General features: G+C 36.5%; 2 protein-coding genes across 2 annotated transcripts; one reads left to right on the forward strand and one right to left on the reverse strand.

Annotated features, from left to right (window-relative positions):
• The first annotated feature begins 654 nt into the window (after window positions 1-654).
• On the forward strand, window positions 655-6,824 carry LOC135472558 (fibroblast growth factor receptor homolog 1-like). Its single transcript, XM_064752113.1, has 3 exons — window positions 655-660; window positions 1,059-1,273; window positions 2,526-6,824. The coding sequence occupies exons 1-3, from the start codon at window positions 655-657 to the stop codon at window positions 2,854-2,856; spliced, it is 552 nt and encodes a 183-aa protein (XP_064608183.1). The 3' UTR covers window positions 2,857-6,824.
• Window positions 6,825-8,318: 1,494 nt separating this feature from the next.
• On the reverse strand, window positions 8,319-20,646 carry LOC135472162 (GTP-binding protein Rit1-like). Its single transcript, XM_064751529.1, has 5 exons — window positions 20,490-20,646; window positions 16,506-16,562; window positions 16,055-16,128; window positions 14,105-14,296; window positions 8,319-12,871 (listed from the first exon to the last, which is right to left on the reverse strand). The coding sequence occupies exons 1-5, from the start codon at window positions 20,569-20,571 to the stop codon at window positions 12,623-12,625; spliced, it is 654 nt and encodes a 217-aa protein (XP_064607599.1). The 5' UTR covers window positions 20,572-20,646; the 3' UTR covers window positions 8,319-12,622.
• Window positions 20,647-21,275: the final 629 nt, after the last annotated feature.

Below are 21,275 nucleotides of genomic sequence, written 5' to 3' on the forward strand. Positions count from 1 at the left end.
TGGAGTAAGGAGAAGTATGGTGAGGGGCAAGGGAGTGAGCGGGGAGGGGTGGGGGGCTGCAGGTGGAGGAGTTGTCTTGTTAACCTGTTTCTTTAGATCCTGTATAATGGACTCTCATGCATGGATTGAAGGTTAAACATTTTTTTTATTTGAAAGTCATGTATCTTGGGCTCTCATAAATGGATTGTACATGTAGGTGAAGGTTAAGTATTTTTGTTTATCTCCTTGGATGGAAGGTTAAAGTCTTTTTAACTCCTTTATAATGGGAACTCATACATGGATTGAAGGTCAGTATTTGAACATACCACCTGACTTGAACATTATGCAGTTTTAGGAACTGCTCAATCAGGTGAGCTACCCATGTTCTCTGAATGCCTTGTTATGTTTTGTTCTCTTTTAAAAAGTAACAACCAAACTAGAAAACTCTGTTAAGTGCATACCTCTACACTAGCAAAATGTATAAAATCCTTTATTCGCTATACTGACAGAGGGACACAACTCTGCGTTTCTCTCCTAGCTCTTAATAATAGTGAAGAATCATGAAGGATTGATCTGTCATTAGATCACCACAAAATTCTTGTGGATTGACCCTTTGCTCAAGGTCAGTCTGTGTACAAAATCTCATCCAAATCCCTGCGAAAAGTTTGAGCAAAAATGGAGGCAATAACTTCAAATTCGTTTCATGGAGGAAAAAAATACTAGCAAGCTTAAGAGGAGAACGGTAGTAATATTTGATCATATTTATTGGAGAGTAGTTATTTACTTTCTGTAATTTTTTAACCTTTTCACATGCTTTGCAAGGTGTTTATTCAAGCATATTCTGAAAGCATTCTTATGTTTTGACTGATAAAATTTAACCCTTTGTGAAACCCTGAAGTTGGCCAATCCAACTAATGTAATTTTGTCCCAAAAATCAAATGAAAAATGTGCATAAATTGAACTGAAAGCTGCTCTTTCATATGCGAAAAGGGTGAAGAATTAGAGTATTTATTTCACTGGTGTTTTACGAGGTACTCAAGAATATTTCACTTCTACAACGGCAGTCAGCGTTATGGTAGGAGAAGACAGAGCCCGGCAGACACTTACGTATATTCTGTTACAGGGGATGGGACTATTTGGCCTCTCAGAGGATGATTCATCGTGATCTGGCTGCTCGTAACATCTTAGTCACAGAGAATTACCGCGCTAAAATAACCGACTTTGGCCTGGCTCATGTACTCGATGACAAAGATTATTACAGGATGAACAAAAAGCACTCGTTACCCATATCTTAGTAAGTAGCTTTTGCCATCTAGACCCATGTAGCCTTATATAATGAATGATATTTCATGTTGGTGTTACATTAGTAGATTTGTCAGCCACGTGCATAAAGCAAGGGGCGGGAGTTTCCACCCAGGGCCATATTCCTGCTCCTGACCTAGCTTTGGTATAACAATAGTCTGGCAGCGTACTGTTAATATTGGGAACACCGGCACAATGTAATTCCATTCTACTGAGAACTCCTGGGTCAAATGCAAGCCATGGGTATGTGGTGGGTACATACAATTATATTTTACTCAGCTTGATTCTTCCTCGCCTTGGAACTGCGCATTAGGAATTGATTTGTTTGTTTTTTGGTTTGATTACGGCTTTAACTTCGCTTTCAATATTCATATTACAGTGTGAGCTTTGTCTTTGTCAAGGAACTGATAGCTTAGTGTCCTGTGGTTTGGTTGATTGTCATATCTGATATCTTCGGTATAATGTTACAGTGAGGCAGCACTATAAATGTCCACATTAAAACTTGCTCTCTACAGGGGGTAAAGCTTCAGTTTCAGAAAACTTAGAGACACATTGTTAACGGCAAATTTAACGGCTTTTTTAAATGTCATCCACATAAAGTTAAGACTTTTAGATATCTACGTACATGTGTCTGACTTTGAGTAGACAATTGAATGTTCAGTTTTATGGGGAGTTTCCCTTCGACCATCCACTGACTAGCGTTGCTATATTAGAAACATCACCGAAAATCTACTTTTTGGATGGGGTTACCTCCCCTTGTAGTACAGATGACAGGGTATGTTTTAATAGTGAACTTCAAAAGTTAAACACGATACCGTGTTGTAATTATGCAACCAATCTTGTAACATTAATTCTGCCATGCATATTGTAGGGAATTACAAATACTTTATAATACATGGTCAATAGAAAGAAAGATCATATTTGGTTTAGTAGACTTATAATTCACTTTCAGATGTGATATTGTTTACATGTGCGATTCATGAGTGAATCTCTGTGCTGCCTCATTTGCATCTCATTGGGCAGTTCGACAGTTTAGACCAGGGACTGATTTCCCTTTCTAAATGGCATTTTCAGAAAATATAGCCCTACGATGTTTAGTTAAGAATCAAATGCATTTCATTTTTGTATTTAGCTTAACCAACTCAAAAAGTCTGAATTTCTTTGGCAATATGTGTATTTAAAAATTGCAAATAAATCAAATCTAATTAAAACCATGATAATAATATGCTTAATCTTTTCATCAGTTTTGCTCCTGAATCTTTGGTAAAGAAAACCTTCACAGAGAAAGGTGACGTGTGGAGTTACGGAGTCTTGCTGTGGGAGATTTTTACATTGGGAGATAAGCCTGATTTGGTCAGCGGAAAGGACTGCGAGGCAGTGGATAGATGGACTATGCTCTACGAGGGGTTACGAAAAGGCACACGTTTACGCCGACCAGAGCACTGCCCAGACATCGCCTGGCAACTTATCACAGATAAATGCTGGGCATTTGAAGGTGAGGACAGATCAACCTTCAAGGAGATTGCTGACTTTCTGCATACTCATAGGAACTGGAATCCAGGGCCCAGTTGTTGAAAAGTGTATTAAGACTTAAGCCAGGTATTAACTTTAGTCCATACTATAGTGCCATTTACGTTGTATTAGGTTGAGACTGGTAGAAAGTTAGTTTCTATAATGACCCATGTCAAATGGTTTTTTGTTTTCAGTCTCCTCTTTCAGCCAGCTTGGTTACCTTGTGAACTGGCTTAATCAGATAGCTTGTTGCCTTGTGGGCTGGCTTGTCAAGTTAATGTAGCTTGGTTACCATGTCATATGGTTTATCATGTTACTCTACTTTGTCAGCCAGCTTGGTTACCTTGTGAACTGGCTTAATCAGATAGCTTTGTTGCCTTGTGAGCTGGCTTGTCAAGTTAATGTAGCTTGGTTACCATGTCATATGGTTTATCGTGTTACTCTGCTTTGTCAGCCAGCTTGGTTACCTTTTGAGCTGGCTTATTGTGTTACTCTGCTTAGTCAGCCTGGTTACCTTTTGAGCTGGCTTATCGTGTTACTCTGCTTAGTCAGCTTGGTTACCTTTTGAGCTGGCTTATTGTGTTACTCTGCTTAGTCAGCTTGGTTACCTTTTGAGCTGGCTTATTGTGTTACTCTGCTTAGTCAGCTTGGTTGTCTTTTGAGCTGGCTTATTGTGTTACTCTGCTTAGTCAGCTTGGTTGTCTTCTGAGCTGGCTTATTGTGTTACTCTGCTTAGTCAGCTTGGTTACCTTTTGAGCTGGCTTATTGTGTTACTCTGCTTAGTCAGCTTGGTTGTCTTTTGAGCTGGTTTATCCAATTAGCTTTGTTTTGCTGCCAGCTTTTTTGTAAGAAAGAATTAGTGCATCTACCCTGAAAACAGGGCAACAAAGTTTAATCAAGTGTCAAGTCATACCTAAGACTATAAAAACTGGAAATCTTGAAAGTGCTGTGAATGGTAAGACAACTTACATGTATATGTATTTATGTTATTCCAGGTGCTAAATTGCAGAAACTTTGCGTGTATGTTGTGAATGCAGTGTAATGTTTATCATATCTAGCTGGTGATATAATTTAAGCTGTTTGTGACTTGTTTTTTTAATTTCTGTTCTGTTTCTTGTGCCTGAAGTTCTTTCTGGTGCACGTAAGCTTACATATATGTGTATGTTAGACAAAACATGGTTTGTGCTAATTGTGTCTGAAGGCATATATATTGTAACAGTGCATATATATGTGTGTTAGACAAAACATGGTTTGTGCTAATTGTGTCTGAAAGCATACATATTGTAATAGTACATCTATGTGTGTGTTAGACAAAACATGGTTTGTGCTAATTGTGTCTGAAGGCATACATATTGTAATAGTACATCTATGTGTGTGTTAGACAAAACATGGTTTGTGCTAATTGTGTCTGAAGGCATACATATTGTAATAGTACATCTATGTGTGTGTTAGACAAAACATGGTTTGTGCTAATTGTGTCTGAAGGCATACATATTGTAATAGTACATCTATGTGTGTGTTAGACAAAACATGGTTTGTGCTAATTGTGTCTGAAGGCATACATATTGTAATAGTACATCTATGTGTGTGTTAGACAAAACATGGTTTGTGCTAATTGTGTCTGAAGGCATATATATTTTAACAGTGCATATATATGTGTGTTAGACAAAACATGGTTTGTGCTAATTGTGCCTGAAGGCCAATATATTGTAAGTGGTTAACAGAACGTGTGTGTTAACCAAAAAGTGGTTTGTGATAATTATCTCTGGGGGCTAGAAGTGTGTTTGTGATAATTATCTCTGGGGGCTTGAAGTGGTTTGTGATAATTATCTCTGGGGCTAGAAGTGGTTTGTGATAATTATCTCTAGGGGCTTGAAGTGGTTTGTGATAATTATCTCTGGAGGCTTGAAGTGGTTTGTGATAATTATCTCTGGGGGCTTGAAGTGGTTTGCGATAATTATCCATGCAGGCTAGGAGCGGTTTGTGACAGTCATTAGAATTGTGCCTGAAAATTGCTTAAGCCATTTATCGTGCATGTTTGTTTACATGTGTGCCAGGGCCCAGTTGTTGAAAATTGTATTAGCTAATACTTGTGTTAAGTCATATATTATGTTGAAAATTTTGGCCGAATTCAGGAGTTAATGCTGTTGTCTAAAATCAAAGTATAACAGCAGCAGATTTAGTTCATATTTAAGCTACTGTTACTCAATTATTTTTTAGTTAAGCAAAAAATGAAACTTGGTTTAACTTTAAAGATAAATACGGTATTAAAGAGCCATTCCGGTGCACACATATTTCAGGGCAAAATTGCTAGTATGCTACATGGGTACATAGTATGTTCAAACGGTTATCACGCAGATATGATAAACTTCCTGGGCAATTCAAAGACCCTGTAGTGCAATTCAGTGCAAAAACCAAAATGTTCTGTCATTTCGGTACAAATTCCTGGTATGACGTCATATTACCCCATTTGACGCTAGTATATGACATCACAAAACTCCAACTGACGTCTCCTGCTCAGAAGGCCACGTCATCTGTGAATGAGCTATAGTGTGATTGAAAACGCTGTGGATTACGTCACTTCAGGCTAAAATGACGTTGATCCAGGAAAACAAAGTCACATGTGGAATTTGTATGGAAATGGCTGAAAATTATGCACTCGGTGTTAGTAGGACTTTTTGAAGATCTGAGAAAATTCATGCATGGTATATGCAATAATGCATGTTGTGCTGGACAGGATACCTTTCTTCTTCAATCTATCAATAGAAGAGTCTTGGCTGAACTGGCTCTTTAAGTCTCATCACAGTTTTGAACAACCGTGCCCTGTTCAGTCCACGAGTGCGTGTAATGTTACTGGTACGTGTTTCAGAGGTCTGTATGTTGTTTAATAGTGGTCTTGGAGTTGTCAAAGAAGGAAAAAGACTGTAGAAAAATCACTCAGTACTTCCTTTTTTGATATGCTTTTTTTGTCTCCATTAATAGTTGCTTTATAAATTATACTTATACAAGGAGTTGTGAAAGAACCTAATGGTGGCCCTTGACACCTTAAATAAGGGGAATGATTCCATTTGAAAGCAGTACTTTAACTGACCATAGTTTCAGTTTTAAGTATACTGTTTACATGTAAATATTGTTGGGCTACCCAGATGTTTGGTGTTTTTTAATATATATGTCATAAAAGATTATTTTGTTATATAGCATCCATTTTTGACAAATCTCAGAATAATCAATATGGTGCATACAGTTATTGCAAAGCAGAGAAAAATCCTTTTGGCTGATGGAGTGCTGGACCTAGACACGTTAAATCAGGATTTCGGTCAAACCAGTGCTTTAATCAGCCACAGTTTAATTTTATGGAATTTTCATGACCAGAACAATCATGTTGACCTACCGGAAAAGAAAAATCATTTTTATGTCTGACTAAAAAAAAAAAAAGAAATTGTTGCTTATGAGCATGTATGTCTATGAAATTGGCATGTATTTGCCTTACTCATTCATGCTTTATCATGTTTTGTTCTTGTTTGGGTTTTTGTGTACAATTATGAGTGAATTTACCATTGCTCATTTTATCAGTAAGCTTGCTGTTCTAGTCATTATATCCTCTGTATAAATAGACATTGGCTAGGTTTTGAATATACACATATATTTGAATACATTACTGATCTGTCACCTGATTACTTTTAACTTTTGCTCAGAAGACAGAATTCTGTGAAGAGTATGTGAGAAATATTACATGAACATCACGTAAACATTTATAATTAAGACGTAGAAAGGAACTGTTAATTGTTACATGATAATTATCACCATTACATTAATGTTGTGTTCATTGTATGATTGGCTACACACCACATATCCAGATAGTCTAAAAGTGCTAGCTGTTGCGTAGAGAAGTCAAGTTCAATTTCCCTGGTGAAATATACCACAAATAACTGTTTTGTATGATGTTGAAAGCAAATTGTTTGCTCATCTGTCTGATTTTTATTGTACATGTGAAGTTTTACATGTATGATTAATAAATCTATTTTGGTATCTTCCAGATCATTTCTCTTGAATTTTGTTTAAGAAAGACAAATGCGCTATAACTGAAAATGGAATGGAAATGGTTTTTGGAACTAAAAACAGATTGGCGCCAGTCTTAGAATAATTGTGCATATACCTGGCATTAAATGATGATCATCGGTGACCGTGGACCGTTCCAGATCAAATTTGGGCAGTGTAGACCATTTGGGCAATTTTTGTCCTGTTATAGGCACTGACAGTTTTCTGAACTGAATTAAAACTAATCATAGAATTGGCTTCACCAGGCCAAGTTGCAGGCCAAGTTCAATTTTCGTTTTCTTGCGTCAATGTCATCAACATTGTGGCCATTTTAGTTCTATTGTGGACTTTGATACAGCTATTATTCTGACTGTTCAAATCAATATTTCTTCCATTTCTGAAAGCGGGGTTTTATTGTTGCAGACATGATTCAGTGCTGATATATTTATTTATTTTGTTGCCTGACTGGAATGCTACGTGTTTGTTGACACCAGACACAACACCACACCCTTGCAGTCACATTACACATTTGGACGACCAGTACTTGGCCTACAATCCTCTTATATATGCTGTACATTAAGGTAATACCAAGGTTACTCACTTTGATGTCTTGGGGTACGACTCAACTGGGGGTCAAACCCTTGAACTGCTGCTTGTGAGGCGGACACTCTAAGCACTATGCCAGGGCAGCTGATGATCATGGTCACACGAGTGTGATATGTTTCATTATTACACACCCTACTTCCACGTTTGCCTATCTCAACAATGTTGTGACATATTTCATGTGGCAATTTGCAACGTGACGTTACTGCGATGTCATTTGATGATGACGCTGTAAATTATCCCTACACATATTCTGAATGTGCCATTAGGGGCCTGCGTCACTTGGTTAGCACACTAACCCAGCGTAATGACCCAGGAGCCTCTCACCAATGCGGTTGCTGTGAGCTTAAGTCCAGCTCGTGCTGGCTTTTTCTCCAGCTGTATGTGGGAAGGTCTGGCAGCAACCTGCGGATGGTCGTGGGTTTCCCCCGGGCTCTACTCGGTTTTTTCCCACCACAATGCTGGCCACCGTTGTATGAGTGAAATATTCTTGAGTCACCAATCAGATAAAAAAAAATAAATGAATGTACTGTTAGAAAAAAATAACAAGTTTTACAATCTGAAATTTCTGTGTCAAATTGTAAAAGGTGATTGCAGGTCTCCCAAGTGGTCATTATTGTCTTCATCTGACTTGTCTGATCTGTACCATCAGTTTTCACTGTAATACATCTATGCATGGAGGAATGATGTCACAATATATTGTACTGTTGCGAAAAAATCCCCATTAACTTAATTGGAGAACAGACCAGAATTTTGTAATTGTTTAATTCAGATAACAGCTGATCTAAATTAAAGCACAAAACCTCTTGACAACAAGATCTTAACCTGCCATCTACATGTCAAAGAGTGAAACTGAAAGCCTAAGGCAACATACATGTACTGTGTTCAAATGATTAGTACTGGTTTATTCAGTCACACAGCATACAATGTTACTGTATTGTAAGATCTACATGTTACAGGTATAAATGTGTTCAAATTGAGAGACATTCTTCACCAGAACAACACATACAAGTGCTTTCATGACTGTTATAGGCACTGATCAAAAAATTGCTTATGTACTGAAGTATTGAGGTACTTATACCCCGTGCTTACAAATGGATAGGCGACCCGCCTACATGTACATGTTTGTCTCATTAAGTAGGTTCATCATAGCCCATTCAATACATTACTCAAATATTCAAGTCATATATGTAAAACTGATTAAAAGTGTCTATATATACCTGGTGTTTGACATGTATACACAAGTACACATGAACTATGAAAACCACAGTTTATCACTCATGTCAGATGACTGGTGTTATATTTTCTCTGCATAGTAATGTGGATAAAACCTCTGTACAAGTATAAGGACAACTGGAACAAATGGCTACAGTGGTCACTGCATGCATGGACATTGCCAAATACAAAAACAAGGGAGGCAACGTGTGCATTCTTTTTTACCTGATGGTTATGTTGTGAGGCGACATATGTATACAAATGTGCACATATACATGATTATCTAATGTGCATTACAGTTATGATGTACTTATTTTTTTATTTGATTGGTGTTTTACGCTGTACTCAAGAATATTTCACTTATACGACAGCGGCCAGCATTATGGTGGGTGGACAGTTATGATATAATCTATCCACAGTACCAGACTGGTAAATGTATCAACTTGCAGTCAATTTACATAATATTTTAGAGATATTAATTTACCTTGTGCAAGAAAATGGAATACCTATGTTAAAACCATATAAGTGCCTATAATACAGGCTGTCAGTTCAGGTTTTGTCACTGACTCTTAAAAGACAAGTAAATAAATAAATAACTGAGTGAAGCTCAGTGCCATATTTGCAGCACATATTGCATTCTAAAGTCTAGCTTTTACAAAAAAGAAATTAAATTTTGAAACAATCATCAGACAGGCCACTGAAAACTCTATGAAATATGGGTAGCAGTACATGCACTTTTTTTTAGACATAATGAAATCAATTTAAATGTGTATATACCTTTGACATAGTACATTCTAATTTAAATGTTTGAATGCTTTTAATTCTGTTTAATAAAACTCCACATGTTATATGTGTATTTTTACTTATACATGTGTGTGTTATCTCCACTACAAGTAATGGTTAACTTCACTTGTCTTTTTCCTTTCTCATTCATAAACACAAAGTTGTGTACGGTATCCTATCCATAATATTACATACATGAACACATGCTATATATGTCCAAACAATACCATGTGTAATACATCGGACATTGGGACATTACAAAATCATAAGTATTATTACACAATCACATGCGGTATAATGCATGTTTCCAGAATAACATTAGACCTACTATCTACTGGGTACATGGCACTCAACTTTCATGTACCTTCATATATAAACACCACAATATCAATACATGTACATATACAAACATGCACACGCACACACACACAAACCAGAAGTGTGAATAAATAGAAGCGCATATATATAAATATAACAAGAAACCTTAACATGAAATATGTGCAACAGTAACAAATTCTCCTTACTGTAAATTCAGACTTCTTCACTGAATCTTCTAAAGTTCAATACATATAGTATTTATATGAGTTCTCATGACTAGCACTAATAAACAATGACTACTGGTGAACATAATCCTCTACTTAATATGTAGTATTACCAGAGAAACCAGAATTTATGATCTCCCAATTTACACCATTCCTGCAAAAGTCTACAAGGTTATAAATTATTTTTCCCGCCTATTTCGAAACATACATGAAACAAATTTTTCCCCAAAAAGTAGAAGTGATATCAACATTCTTCCTGTACACATTTACATCTATCCACTGTTAGCCTTTCAAAATTAAAACTATTTCTTTAATTAAGCAAAATACTGCCACAAAACTCTTTAAAAAATCATATAGTTTAGGTATACATATACATTTTAAATGGTCAGCTTACTAAATGTGAAACTGAACCAGGCTATCTCATCTTAACGAATATAGCTGACTAGAGAAATCACAAAATATATAGGTACTTACAAAATCATCAGTCAACAAGGTAAAATAAACATATGAAAACTACATCAAGAATGTCATCATATCAAAAACTCTCCATGGAGCAAACAGATGTCACCTGATCTGAGCATTTAATATCATCACGTAAAGTTTTCTAAAACAATTACATGTACTTTCACACATATAATGTGCATGGAAGAAAAAATGGTGTAAATACATGGACTGAAGTGTACATGTAGGCCGACATATAATCACTACAGTTTACATATGTGCATGTCTGTAGTGTAAAAGTTACCAATCATCCTGAAAGTTTTCCTTAACATACGCCAATTCCCACACATAAACATTTATAAAGTTAGTTCTCATGAACAGTGGACAAAATACAGTATCCCTAATAGTGGTAGGATAAATTACATGTCATATTAAAACCTAAATGGCTTCAATACCCACTGCAGCTATGGAAAGGAGAACTATAGCCAATGTTATAATTAAATGACCTCACAAGATGTCTGACGAACCACCTGACTTAAAGCCACAGTGGAACAAGCTGGAGCAGAGTTTAAACCTGAAACTGCATTGCATAAGCCATTGGTCTGCTCGGCCAGCTCGGCCAGCTCAGCCAGCCTAGTCAACTCGGTCTACTCGGTCAAGATGGAGCAAAAGTGAATAGTTAGTAATGACAGAAATAATAACGCTGATAGCTTCATATACCTATATGTAAGATAACATACATTTAGAACTTTTGAGGTTACAAACCTCCCAGACTACACCACTCGATAAATTTCAGTTTCTGAACTAATTCAGCAGTAGTACTCAATTTACCAATATGATCTGAATTAGGCTTTGATAGTGCAATCATCTACACAGCAGGAAAAAGTTTAGCATATTCTTGTAAGGACATTTCACAAACCTGACAAACAGAATTGTCAGAAAACTTCTTTATCAGTGCAACGTAACAATTGCTCAATAAAAAAACTGCTTGAGTATGTCATTTTTGATAAAAATGAATTTTATCATTTCAGGCACTTTCTTAATTCTCATCTGCAACAATTTCCTTTCTAGCTTACAGGATTAATGCCAGGTAAAAGCAGCAGTTTTCACCTACGCTTGCTGCACTGAACCTTTGAAACCAGCAATGTCACTCCTAGAACAGCAGAACAGTTCATGTTAAGTTGATAGATCTTCAGCTATGGAGTATTAAAGTTCCATCATCAGGCAATGTAAATACAGGTGTACTAAATTTATGTTACTGACATGAGCGATAAAACCAAAATAAGGAAAACTGAAAATATTCAAGTCAACATATTTGGTATTCTATATTTCGGCGTAATTTTGTAGCCATCTGCAGGAATATGCAGAAAAAAGAAAATTCAGTATATATATACACAGGCTATGAATACCAAATATGTTGACTTCCATATTCAGAGTTTTTCTTGTTTTGTTTTACACAAAAATGATCTGTGGTCGTGAGCTGTAAACTCATCACAACTTTACCTATTAACTTACATGTACTTGGAAGTACTGCAATGTAATCCAAATACATAACTTTCTGAACTGTATCTGCAGCTAGGGTTTACATTTAAATCTCTGGCAGTAAATAAACCTTGACACAAAATTAATCCATGTTATGGCAAAAGGATTTGTATCCTTCAACATCAGAGTACAAAAAGAAAACGAACAAAAGGCATACCTGCAAGTTCAAACAGAATTTTTCACAATGCAGTACAAAGCTGGTGAAAATTCCCTGAAATTACTGGTGATACACTGTCTACACCTGGGTAAACACTGGTGATGGACTGTGTACACATGTGTACAAACTGGTGATACACTGTACACCTGTGTACACACTTGTGATACACTGTGTACGACAGTAGTACAGTAACATTTCCAAACTCTGCAAAATTAGAAATAAATGTATAAAACGCACAGAATTATTTATAATGAAATCATCTTGATCTCATAGAACATTTGTTTCCTTTTTAACTTTCATGTAAACAAATTCTCTGAGAACAACACAACATTTTCGTCATTTAAAACAAAAATTCCCAACATAAATAAATTGTCCAAAGGAGCAAATATCACCAGTAAATGGAAAAAAAAAAAAAAAAAAAAATAACAATAATAAAAAAATCCATCTGTATGAAACATATTGCACTTTCACTCATCTTCCCTTTGCACCACCAAAGCTCAAAACCATGTCAAGTTCTATCAGCAGAGCCTTCTCTCTTGAAGAAGTTCATGCGCTTGAAAAAGGCTTGCACTCTTTTTATCCGATTTTGTCGCCGGCTATGCTTTTCCGTGGCCGATGTAGTCTCTCGCTCCTTGCGTCGAATTTCACGAACCAATCCATGAAACACATCATCTACACACTGTCTCCAAGCTGCAGAGGTTTCATAGAAAGGTACCCCAAACTGACGAGCCAAATCAGTTCCTTCTTCAGCCGATACCTTCACAAAAATAAAACAGTACCAAAATAAAAACCATGAAAATACTCCCTTTAACTTAATAAGAACACAAAAAAATCAGCCTTCAGCCATCTCAACTCTGATGGCATGACAGTAAAAGTCACTAGTCTTTTATGACACAAGATGTACAGGTTCAGTTCCAGCCTTGGACAGGGAATTTGTAGATTCCCCCTGATCACACAGTTGGTGACAATGAATGGATGATGACGCTCATGTGGCCAAGTGTATAGTGTTAAGTTTGTTGAAGACACCTATTTTCCAGCAGTACGGTGAGGAGATCTGAACACCACATATGGGAAACTAACTTGTCAGTGTATAGTGTTAAGTTTGTTGAAGACACCTATTTTCCAGCAGTACGGTGAGGAGATCTGAACACCACATATGGGAAACTAACTTGTCAGTGTATAGTGTTAAGTTTGTTGAAGACACCTGTTTTCCAGCAGTACGGTGAGGAGATCTGAATACCACATATGGGAAACTAACTTGTCAGTGTATAGTGTTAAGTTTGTTGAAGACACCTGTTTTCCAGCAGTACGGTGAGGATATCTGAACACCACATATGGGAAACTGACTTGTCAGTGTATAGTGTTAAGTTTGTTGAAGACACCTGTTTTCCAGCAGTACGGTGAGCATATCTGAACACCACATGTGGAAAACTAACTTGTCAGTAATTTGCCAAAGGTCTGTGGTTATCCTGGGCATTCCAGTTTCCTCCATAAATGATTCTCATTGTACATGCATAATGCAAAATTCCTGGGTATGGTGTTAACAAACAATCAAATAAATAAATATTAGATGAGAATCTTGAGATGATGTTTATATGATGTTGCAGGTTGGTGCCAATGCTAACATATTTACGGTGCTGCCTCACTGCAATGCCATGTCACACGCACCATACTCTGTGTGTGGACCAGAACTTTTATTGCAAAACTGTTGTTTCATCTTAGGGATTTTCCATTGGATCGATCAGATCTAAGGCATGAAGTTTGCATTATCATAACAGGTTTATAACTGTAAGTGTTCTCATAAATATGTATCAATGTACATTTATATACTGATGTCCTGAATACTGGATTATTTCCTCAGTAATGAAAATAAAAGTTGCATCAATATTTTTATAGCAATTTCAATTAATTTGCATTTTTATCCCCAAAACAGTCACATCTCAAAGTAATGTAAAAATAAATCTATGAAGCAGAAAATATTTATACCAACCTTTCTCATATCTTCCAGATCACATTTGTTTCCAGCGACAACAAATGGAATATCTTCTCGGTTCCGAACACGATCAATTAATTTTTTATATGCCACAACTTCTTCAAAGCTTCGTCTGTCTGTGATGGAGTAACAGATAATGAAGCCTTCCCCTTTCCTCATGTACTGTTCCCTCATTGCTGTAAATTCCGGCTGTTAGGCAGGACAAATGAAACAAAGTGCAGGTAATATAAAATCAAACAGCACCTTCTGGTGATGTTAATACAATGTAACATGTGTTGATAAATATGATCAGCAATTCAGATTCTCAAATCTCTCAATCATTTCCCAAACAGATATCTTTAATATAAAAGAAAATAAAACATTAAAATTTAAAACATTGTTTTCAATGAAATCTGAACAATTTCAGAGGATACTTATTAGCATGTTTGCCAATTCAGTAGATACTTTTTAACACAAACTTAAATGCTGTAGATATTATTAATTACTTCTACATGAATTGTGCTCATCTACCTGTTTCAGAAATTTTTACAACTAAAATCACAAAATCTGCCATTAGTATCTGTACTGAATAACTTCAATAACCAGATAAAAAGACAGTGACAGTATTCTGCAACAGAAGAAATATACATGTAGTTTGACTTAATTAACTAATTTAAGGCATTTTCATGAGCTTAAGCATCACACATGTCAAATGGTGAGAGCTGACTGATGAAAGACTTATCATAATATTTATTTATTTGATTGGTATTTTATGCTGTATTAAAGAATATTCAACTCCAACGATGATAACCAGCATCAAGGTGAGTAGAAACCGGAAATTACCGAATAATCGAGCTGATCACAGAAGTACAAGTAGCTATGCCATAAGCTCTACCTACTTTAAACCATGTTCCACTGCACTTTGGAATTTCAGAAGGTGTATTGCTATTTACAGGCAAATGGTAAACTAACACAGCTAAAGCCATGTGTTCAAGATCCTTAGTTACATCTTTAGTTGGTTAAGTCAGATATTTACACTTCCAGCAATAATTAAGCAAAGGAACACATGATGAGCATATTGTAAAAACAGACACTTCAAACATCTTGTTCAGTTTTTCAGGCATCTTGTTCAGTTTTTATTTCTCAGATAGGAGAAAGCAAAATGAAGTACAATGTATCTCTGGAAAGTTGTGTAAATTATGCATGAAACAGCATTTTAAAAAGAGGACTGTTGTAAGAACAATGAAAATGGATATAAAAAATAAAAAAATCAGAAAAAACAATTTTCATTTTTGAGGTATATTTTATACTTTTTAATAACCTCTCTATTTTATGCATATTTTCTGTCAATTTTCGAAAACTGGGCAACTCAAGGGTGAACTACCCAGACGGACCAAATGACAGTAGAACCCATCTCTTTCTTCTGTAACATTACAGTGTGTGTGTGTACTTCATAAATGTTTTATGAACGCAGGTACATCGATAATTGTGAAGAAATAAAGGAAAGTTCAAAGGAGTTCACAGCTTTGGACTGTCTTGATACCGGCGGGACGAGGTTTCACGAGTTCCCCACTTGGACTCTGCCCTCAACAAAGTTGTTTTGACAGCTACCATTGTTTGACATCACTACAGCCGGCTATTGAATTTCTGGATTGGCTGCTGGGTAAAGCCTTTGTTTAAATTAATTTTTACGCCCAACCAAGAAGCTAAAAGGCTGTTTTATACATGCACTTCTATATGAAAAACTCTGTATTAAGAACTAAAAACCAAGAGTTTCATGCACCCTTTAATGAATAAGTACAGATCTCATATTGTGTTTCGTATTCCATCCTTCCTCTACCTCAATCCTATGATGCTAAGCACACACACACACACATACATAATGAAATCAATATCTTGCACGTCATTTAGTTCAGGCCATCAATTTTAAGATCTGAACAGTTAGAGATAATCAGGTAAAAACCACACCTGTCCAGCTGTGTCTAAGATATCCAGTTGTGCTGGTTCTCCATCAATCCTGGCTTGCTGCTGGTATGCATCCTCTGTAAACCACAAATGTTTGGTATTAAAACCTAACTTGAAACATTCAAAGAACTTTCAAAAATTCATGAATTCAACAAAATTTACTCTATGTCAGCTAGCTTTTAAGATTTAATTTCTATGTCAGTAATGTCCAATGCAAAAGGTTCCACCACAAACATTGGTATAACAAATCACAGGTTTCAATTCAGATTTTGTCTCCCAAGATATCAGAAAATCTTCTACATGTATGTTTGCAGTGACATAATTACAGTGTAAAAAAAGGATGGTTATGGACATTATCCTTTAATGGCGTTAAACAACAATCAAATAATAAATAAATATTTTCGTTTTTGTCTAAACCTGAGACCAATACATAAGACCAATGAGGGTTTCTTACCAATGGTTGGGTCATGATAGTCCAAAAATCTGTGACAAACAAACTGCATCACCAGAGCTGAAAGCATGAAGAATATGGTTGTTCGTTTTATGGATTTACAAAGTATACAGTACATGTATATACCCAATAAATGTGCATTTGAAGAGTGCATTAGTTACATATACATGTATCTCCACTTGGAAAACTTCATAATGCAACGCAGGGCAGCTAGGTACAAATGCACTGTATTTCATGGTGAAAAACTGTTTTAATATGTTCTCTCACAAATAATTTTCATGACGTAAAAAGCTGCCTATACAACAGTTTATTGAACTGAAAAAAATTGTTCAAGTATTAAAGTTGTCTTGCCTGAATTTCACCAAAAAAAAAGACATGAACATTTTAGGTTCAATATATTGCTTTGATACAGACCATTAACCAATATGAGCTAAAGCATATCCATCGAGATAACAAAAATGCTAATTCCATTCCCTTAATACCGCAGGCCATATTATTCTGCTGTATGATGCCTTTTTCCTGAACAAAAAGCATCATTTGGCGAGTACCAACCATTTTGCACCAGATATTATCATCCCATCTGCATGTATAGTATGCTTTTAGAAATAGATATGCTGTACAGCTGTGGATGGAATACAGCAGTTCTGGCACATGGCCAATAAGGACATACCAAGGCACTTGAGATAGGCTAACAGTGTTATACTAGCAAACCTGCAGAGTAATGTCGAGTCAGCATCTAGCTAACCTAGCCATAACATATATAAGCGCCAAGGAACTGGTTGGGGTGGTAGTTTTCGGCCCATTGCCTCTGTTAAGTGAGCAGTAGTTTAAATAATTGGTCCCACCTCCCGACTATGGAAATAGTTCTGCTGCCCGATATACATGACTATATCTGACAAAGAAACCAGTGGTAATCTCCATGCAACACTGCAAAGTTGCCATTTAAAGATATATTTATATAAGTGTCAAGGATTTTCATGGAATAAATGGATATACGGTGTTTGACCTAAAAAATTTGCTATTAAAATTTTTCATCACTTATAAATGGAAAAAAAGGTAAAATCATGTTCCCGGCAAAGGGCAATACAATTAATAATTTCAGAAATTATTACTATGATCCAGCTAATATAGTATCCATAATAAATAAAAATATATAATTTAATACACTGGTAAATTTTATGAAGTAACATCTTTTCTAAAAAAAAGTTCAACATACAGCGCACATCAGTGTGAACTACTGTGCCATACTGAATCCATATGTAATTTGGCCAATGATGTTACATGCAAGCGAAGGATTGGGACGCCACAGTGTACCTTAAGATGTTTACTTTCCTAAAGGAGTAGACTGACACCATCCCCAAACTTTATATATATGGATACTACCTGGTTGTTTCACTTTGCTGACCTACATTATACACATGGTGCATGCTGTGGGGTGGGACATCGGGAATTGTCAGCTCAAGAAAAGTGATATTCAACAAGGGCAAATATGTTTTATTATACTGAAAAAAAAACAGTACCTTTTCGAGTTAAATCTTTAAATCAACTAATTTGTATGTCAATAAGGTGCTACAACCACAGTCCGGTTGTTCACTTTACGAACAAGCAGACGCCAGCAAACTCTCAAAGGGAAATAAATGGTTGTGGAATAAACACATGTGACCACATTAGCACAAGATCATTGGATATTGCCATCAATAGTTTTGCGGAATATCATGTGATCGTCTCTTGGCCAATGGAAACTGAGAATTACCCTGTGAGATACAATTACATAACAAGCATTACATCCATACAGCAAGTGTCAGTATACATGACATGAAATGAATGTCAGAGGAAGTTGTAGGCCAACTCATCTGTGAGTGATCAAGTGGATGTCAGATGGCTGCACATGATAAGCAACTGATTCACCTGCATGCTGTTGTCAACACCATTGGTGGGGTAGTCACACAGGGATGTACATGTAAACACTTGATAGCTTATATAATGTACATGTACATGTATTTGGAGGACAATATTAACCCTTGGAAACTGGAATTGCAGAGTGTTACTTTACTGGAGACCAAGCCCCTGCCCTTCACTAATGTGTGCTGGGTCGCATGCTCAAATCCAGCTACTAAAGAATTAGATGCTATTTTGTCAAGGCAATTGTCAAATACATGCTAAATATGTCCATATATGTCCCAAACCGAGTTGCATGAAAAAGCATTCAAAAATCTGATTTTTTACCAGAGCCATAATTAGAGGGGAAAAAAATTGTCAAAAAAACATAATAATTACAATTATTGAATGAAATCGTCACTATATATTTACCTACAGTGTCTGTTCCAATTTTGTTAATATTGCTGTAGTACATGCAAATTTAGACAAATTCAGCACTGCAAGTGCATGTGTGTAATACAAAACACCATACCACATGATCACACCACAACAGCTATATATACATGTATATGTACTCTCGGGCAGACACATACCTATTTATGTACATTAAAAATATTAATTTACACAACAGCCTACAGTCTAGAAAAGCCAATAAGCCAATACATTTACATTAAATACATGTACACGTAGTCCACTCTTACAGGTCAGAAATTTAAGTGGAGAAATGTCAGCTGTGGTAAAACAAACATACAGGTACATATGTATGTTGTCTAACCTACATCAATCAGATATAAAAAGATTGCTATGATAAGCTAAATCTTCAACAAAAAGATTCCTTTCACATTTCAGTCCTCGTCATATTTTATAGTGTGTCAATTAAACCAGCAAACTGCTTGCACAACTAACTCCACTTTATGTACAGATGCATTAGAGTACTTTTAATGCACAAACTGTTACAAGGATTAATATTTTCTCCACTGACCTTCTGTACATGACATTTTTGGGGCTTCTCTGCTGTTTCATAGTAAAGCTAGTGCTGTCTCACTAGAATGCTAGTGCTGCTTCACCAGAATGCTAGCACTGCCTCACCAGAATGATGTCCCATCCAGTCACACGACAATATACTGACACCCAGCCGAATCAGTAAATATATGAATCGCCCATACCCTTAATTATTATCATATGATAATCTTGTAAGGTAGATGGTAGGCCTTACCAGCTTGTAGACTCTGCGCAGCTGGAATGCAGTCTTTCATAGTTGTATTAATTGGAATGAAGTTGAAAAACATTCACCACTAGTCCAGATTTTAGTCTGAATTTTCTGACTAGAACCTGCAGCAGTGATAAGCCTGATGGCATGCTGCATTTCTAGTCAGAAGTTGCTCCATTTGAAATGATTAAGAGTTTCAGTGTGTATGATACATGTGACGTAAGCAGCCTGTGCCCACACAATTGGCAGGTACAAGAGAGGACGATTGGAGAAGAGGTGTTGAAGGTTTTACTCATCAAAATGAACTTACCTGGAATAAAAACCCCAAAAATTGTGGATGACGGGAGAATGCCTGTAAATGCTTGGATGTAGGTGAAAGAAGAAAATAAGGTGGGAAATTTAGCGTTAGCGTTGTTTGAATAATAATTTTAAATGGAGCGACTTCTGACTAGAACTGCAGCATGCCGTCCAGCTTACCACTATATAGGTTGCAAATGTTTCTGACCTATGTATGAAGACTTCTCCACAATTCGCCAAATTTCGTCCCCAAATGCGACTTACCCAAATTTTCTGGCTAACTCTGTTATCAATGTCATTGTCAGCTTTATGAAAAGTGAACAGTGACTGTACAGTTCGTAGGAAACCTTCCCAGTAGCATAATTTAAATAATCTTCCAGGCAGTTATACCTTGTGAACTGCATATCATGTAATTTGATATGGTAGCAATTTCCCTTTCAAAGTGGAGAGAACAAAAAAATCAGACCAGAGCACGGATATCGTCAAAATGCATCCTGCAATGTTTATATCACTAAATGACAGAGCAACACGACTGTGGCGACATTTGTTACAACGAAAGGAAAAACACAACACTGGGTCATAGCTTTTCTCTGTCTGCTTACCACTTTTACCGACGCCACCGTCGCCCAAAATGACGACCTTGAAGAGCCGGGGGCCCTTAGAATTCGACGATCCAGCGCTCATTTTCACAGCAAGAATGCTTTCAACACATTTTCACACGACCGTCATGGCGATTTCTGCAGCGTAGCCATCGTAGTAATCTATTTGTAAGCAGATTTTTCTACCAGCAGAAAATAGATGCAGAGTGAAGATCCTGTGCTCTGTGAGCCAATCAAGTGTGAGTACACTCCGATGTGTAATGTAAGACTTCTAGTTATTGGCTATGCGCTGTACGGATGTGAGACTACGATTGGTGGATTGTTCTGACGTTTCATGACTTAGACACGCCCACTCCACAACATGACAGTTACAAACCCCAAACATAAACAATCGATACACGCAGTAAAAAAACAAATACGTACCGGTATACCAGAGCTAGTGTGGAACTGTCAGATGCCGACAAGAAGCCTTGTCACACCTGCCATTTGGCAGTCAATACAATGCAAGTAGAAAGAAACATCAGCTGATTTTAGATGAACGTAACTGTACGGCGATCCTACTCGGAAAAAATAAATACGGTAAATAAAAAATACAATAGTTCTATTAATTTATTTGACTGTTGCGTAAACCATCAACCTTTGGCAAGTTAATCACAAACTTTCCCACCTGATGTACAGGAAGATTTCCACACCATATTGGTGCAAGATTAAAGCTCTTAAACAAATGTTTTACTGCACAAGCAGCCACACTGATGTCTACCACAAATCATTCTCACAAAGGCCCCACAT

The sequence above is a fragment of the Liolophura sinensis genome, chromosome 8 (assembly GCF_032854445.1).
Source record: "Liolophura sinensis isolate JHLJ2023 chromosome 8, CUHK_Ljap_v2, whole genome shotgun sequence".
Taxonomy (NCBI): Eukaryota; Metazoa; Mollusca; class Polyplacophora; order Chitonida; family Chitonidae; genus Liolophura; species Liolophura sinensis.

Bases quoted from the DNA above. Each gene is read 5' to 3' on its own strand.
- LOC135472162 (XM_064751529.1), bottom strand. From the start codon at position 20,571: ATGAGCGCTGGATCGTCGAATTCTAAGGGCCCCCGGCTCTTCAAGGTC. The intron at 14,297-16,054 runs GTGTGGTTTTTA...CCTGCCTAACAG, and splicing joins TCTTAGACACAGCTGGACAG to CCGGAATTTACAGCAATGAG. The intron at 12,872-14,104 runs GTTGGTATAAAT...ATTTTTGTGAAG, and splicing joins ATCTGGAAGATATGAGAAAG to GTATCGGCTGAAGAAGGAAC.
- LOC135472558 (XM_064752113.1), top strand. The intron at 1,274-2,525 runs GTAAGTAGCTTT...TCTTTTCATCAG, and splicing joins CACTCGTTACCCATATCTTA to TTTTGCTCCTGAATCTTTGG.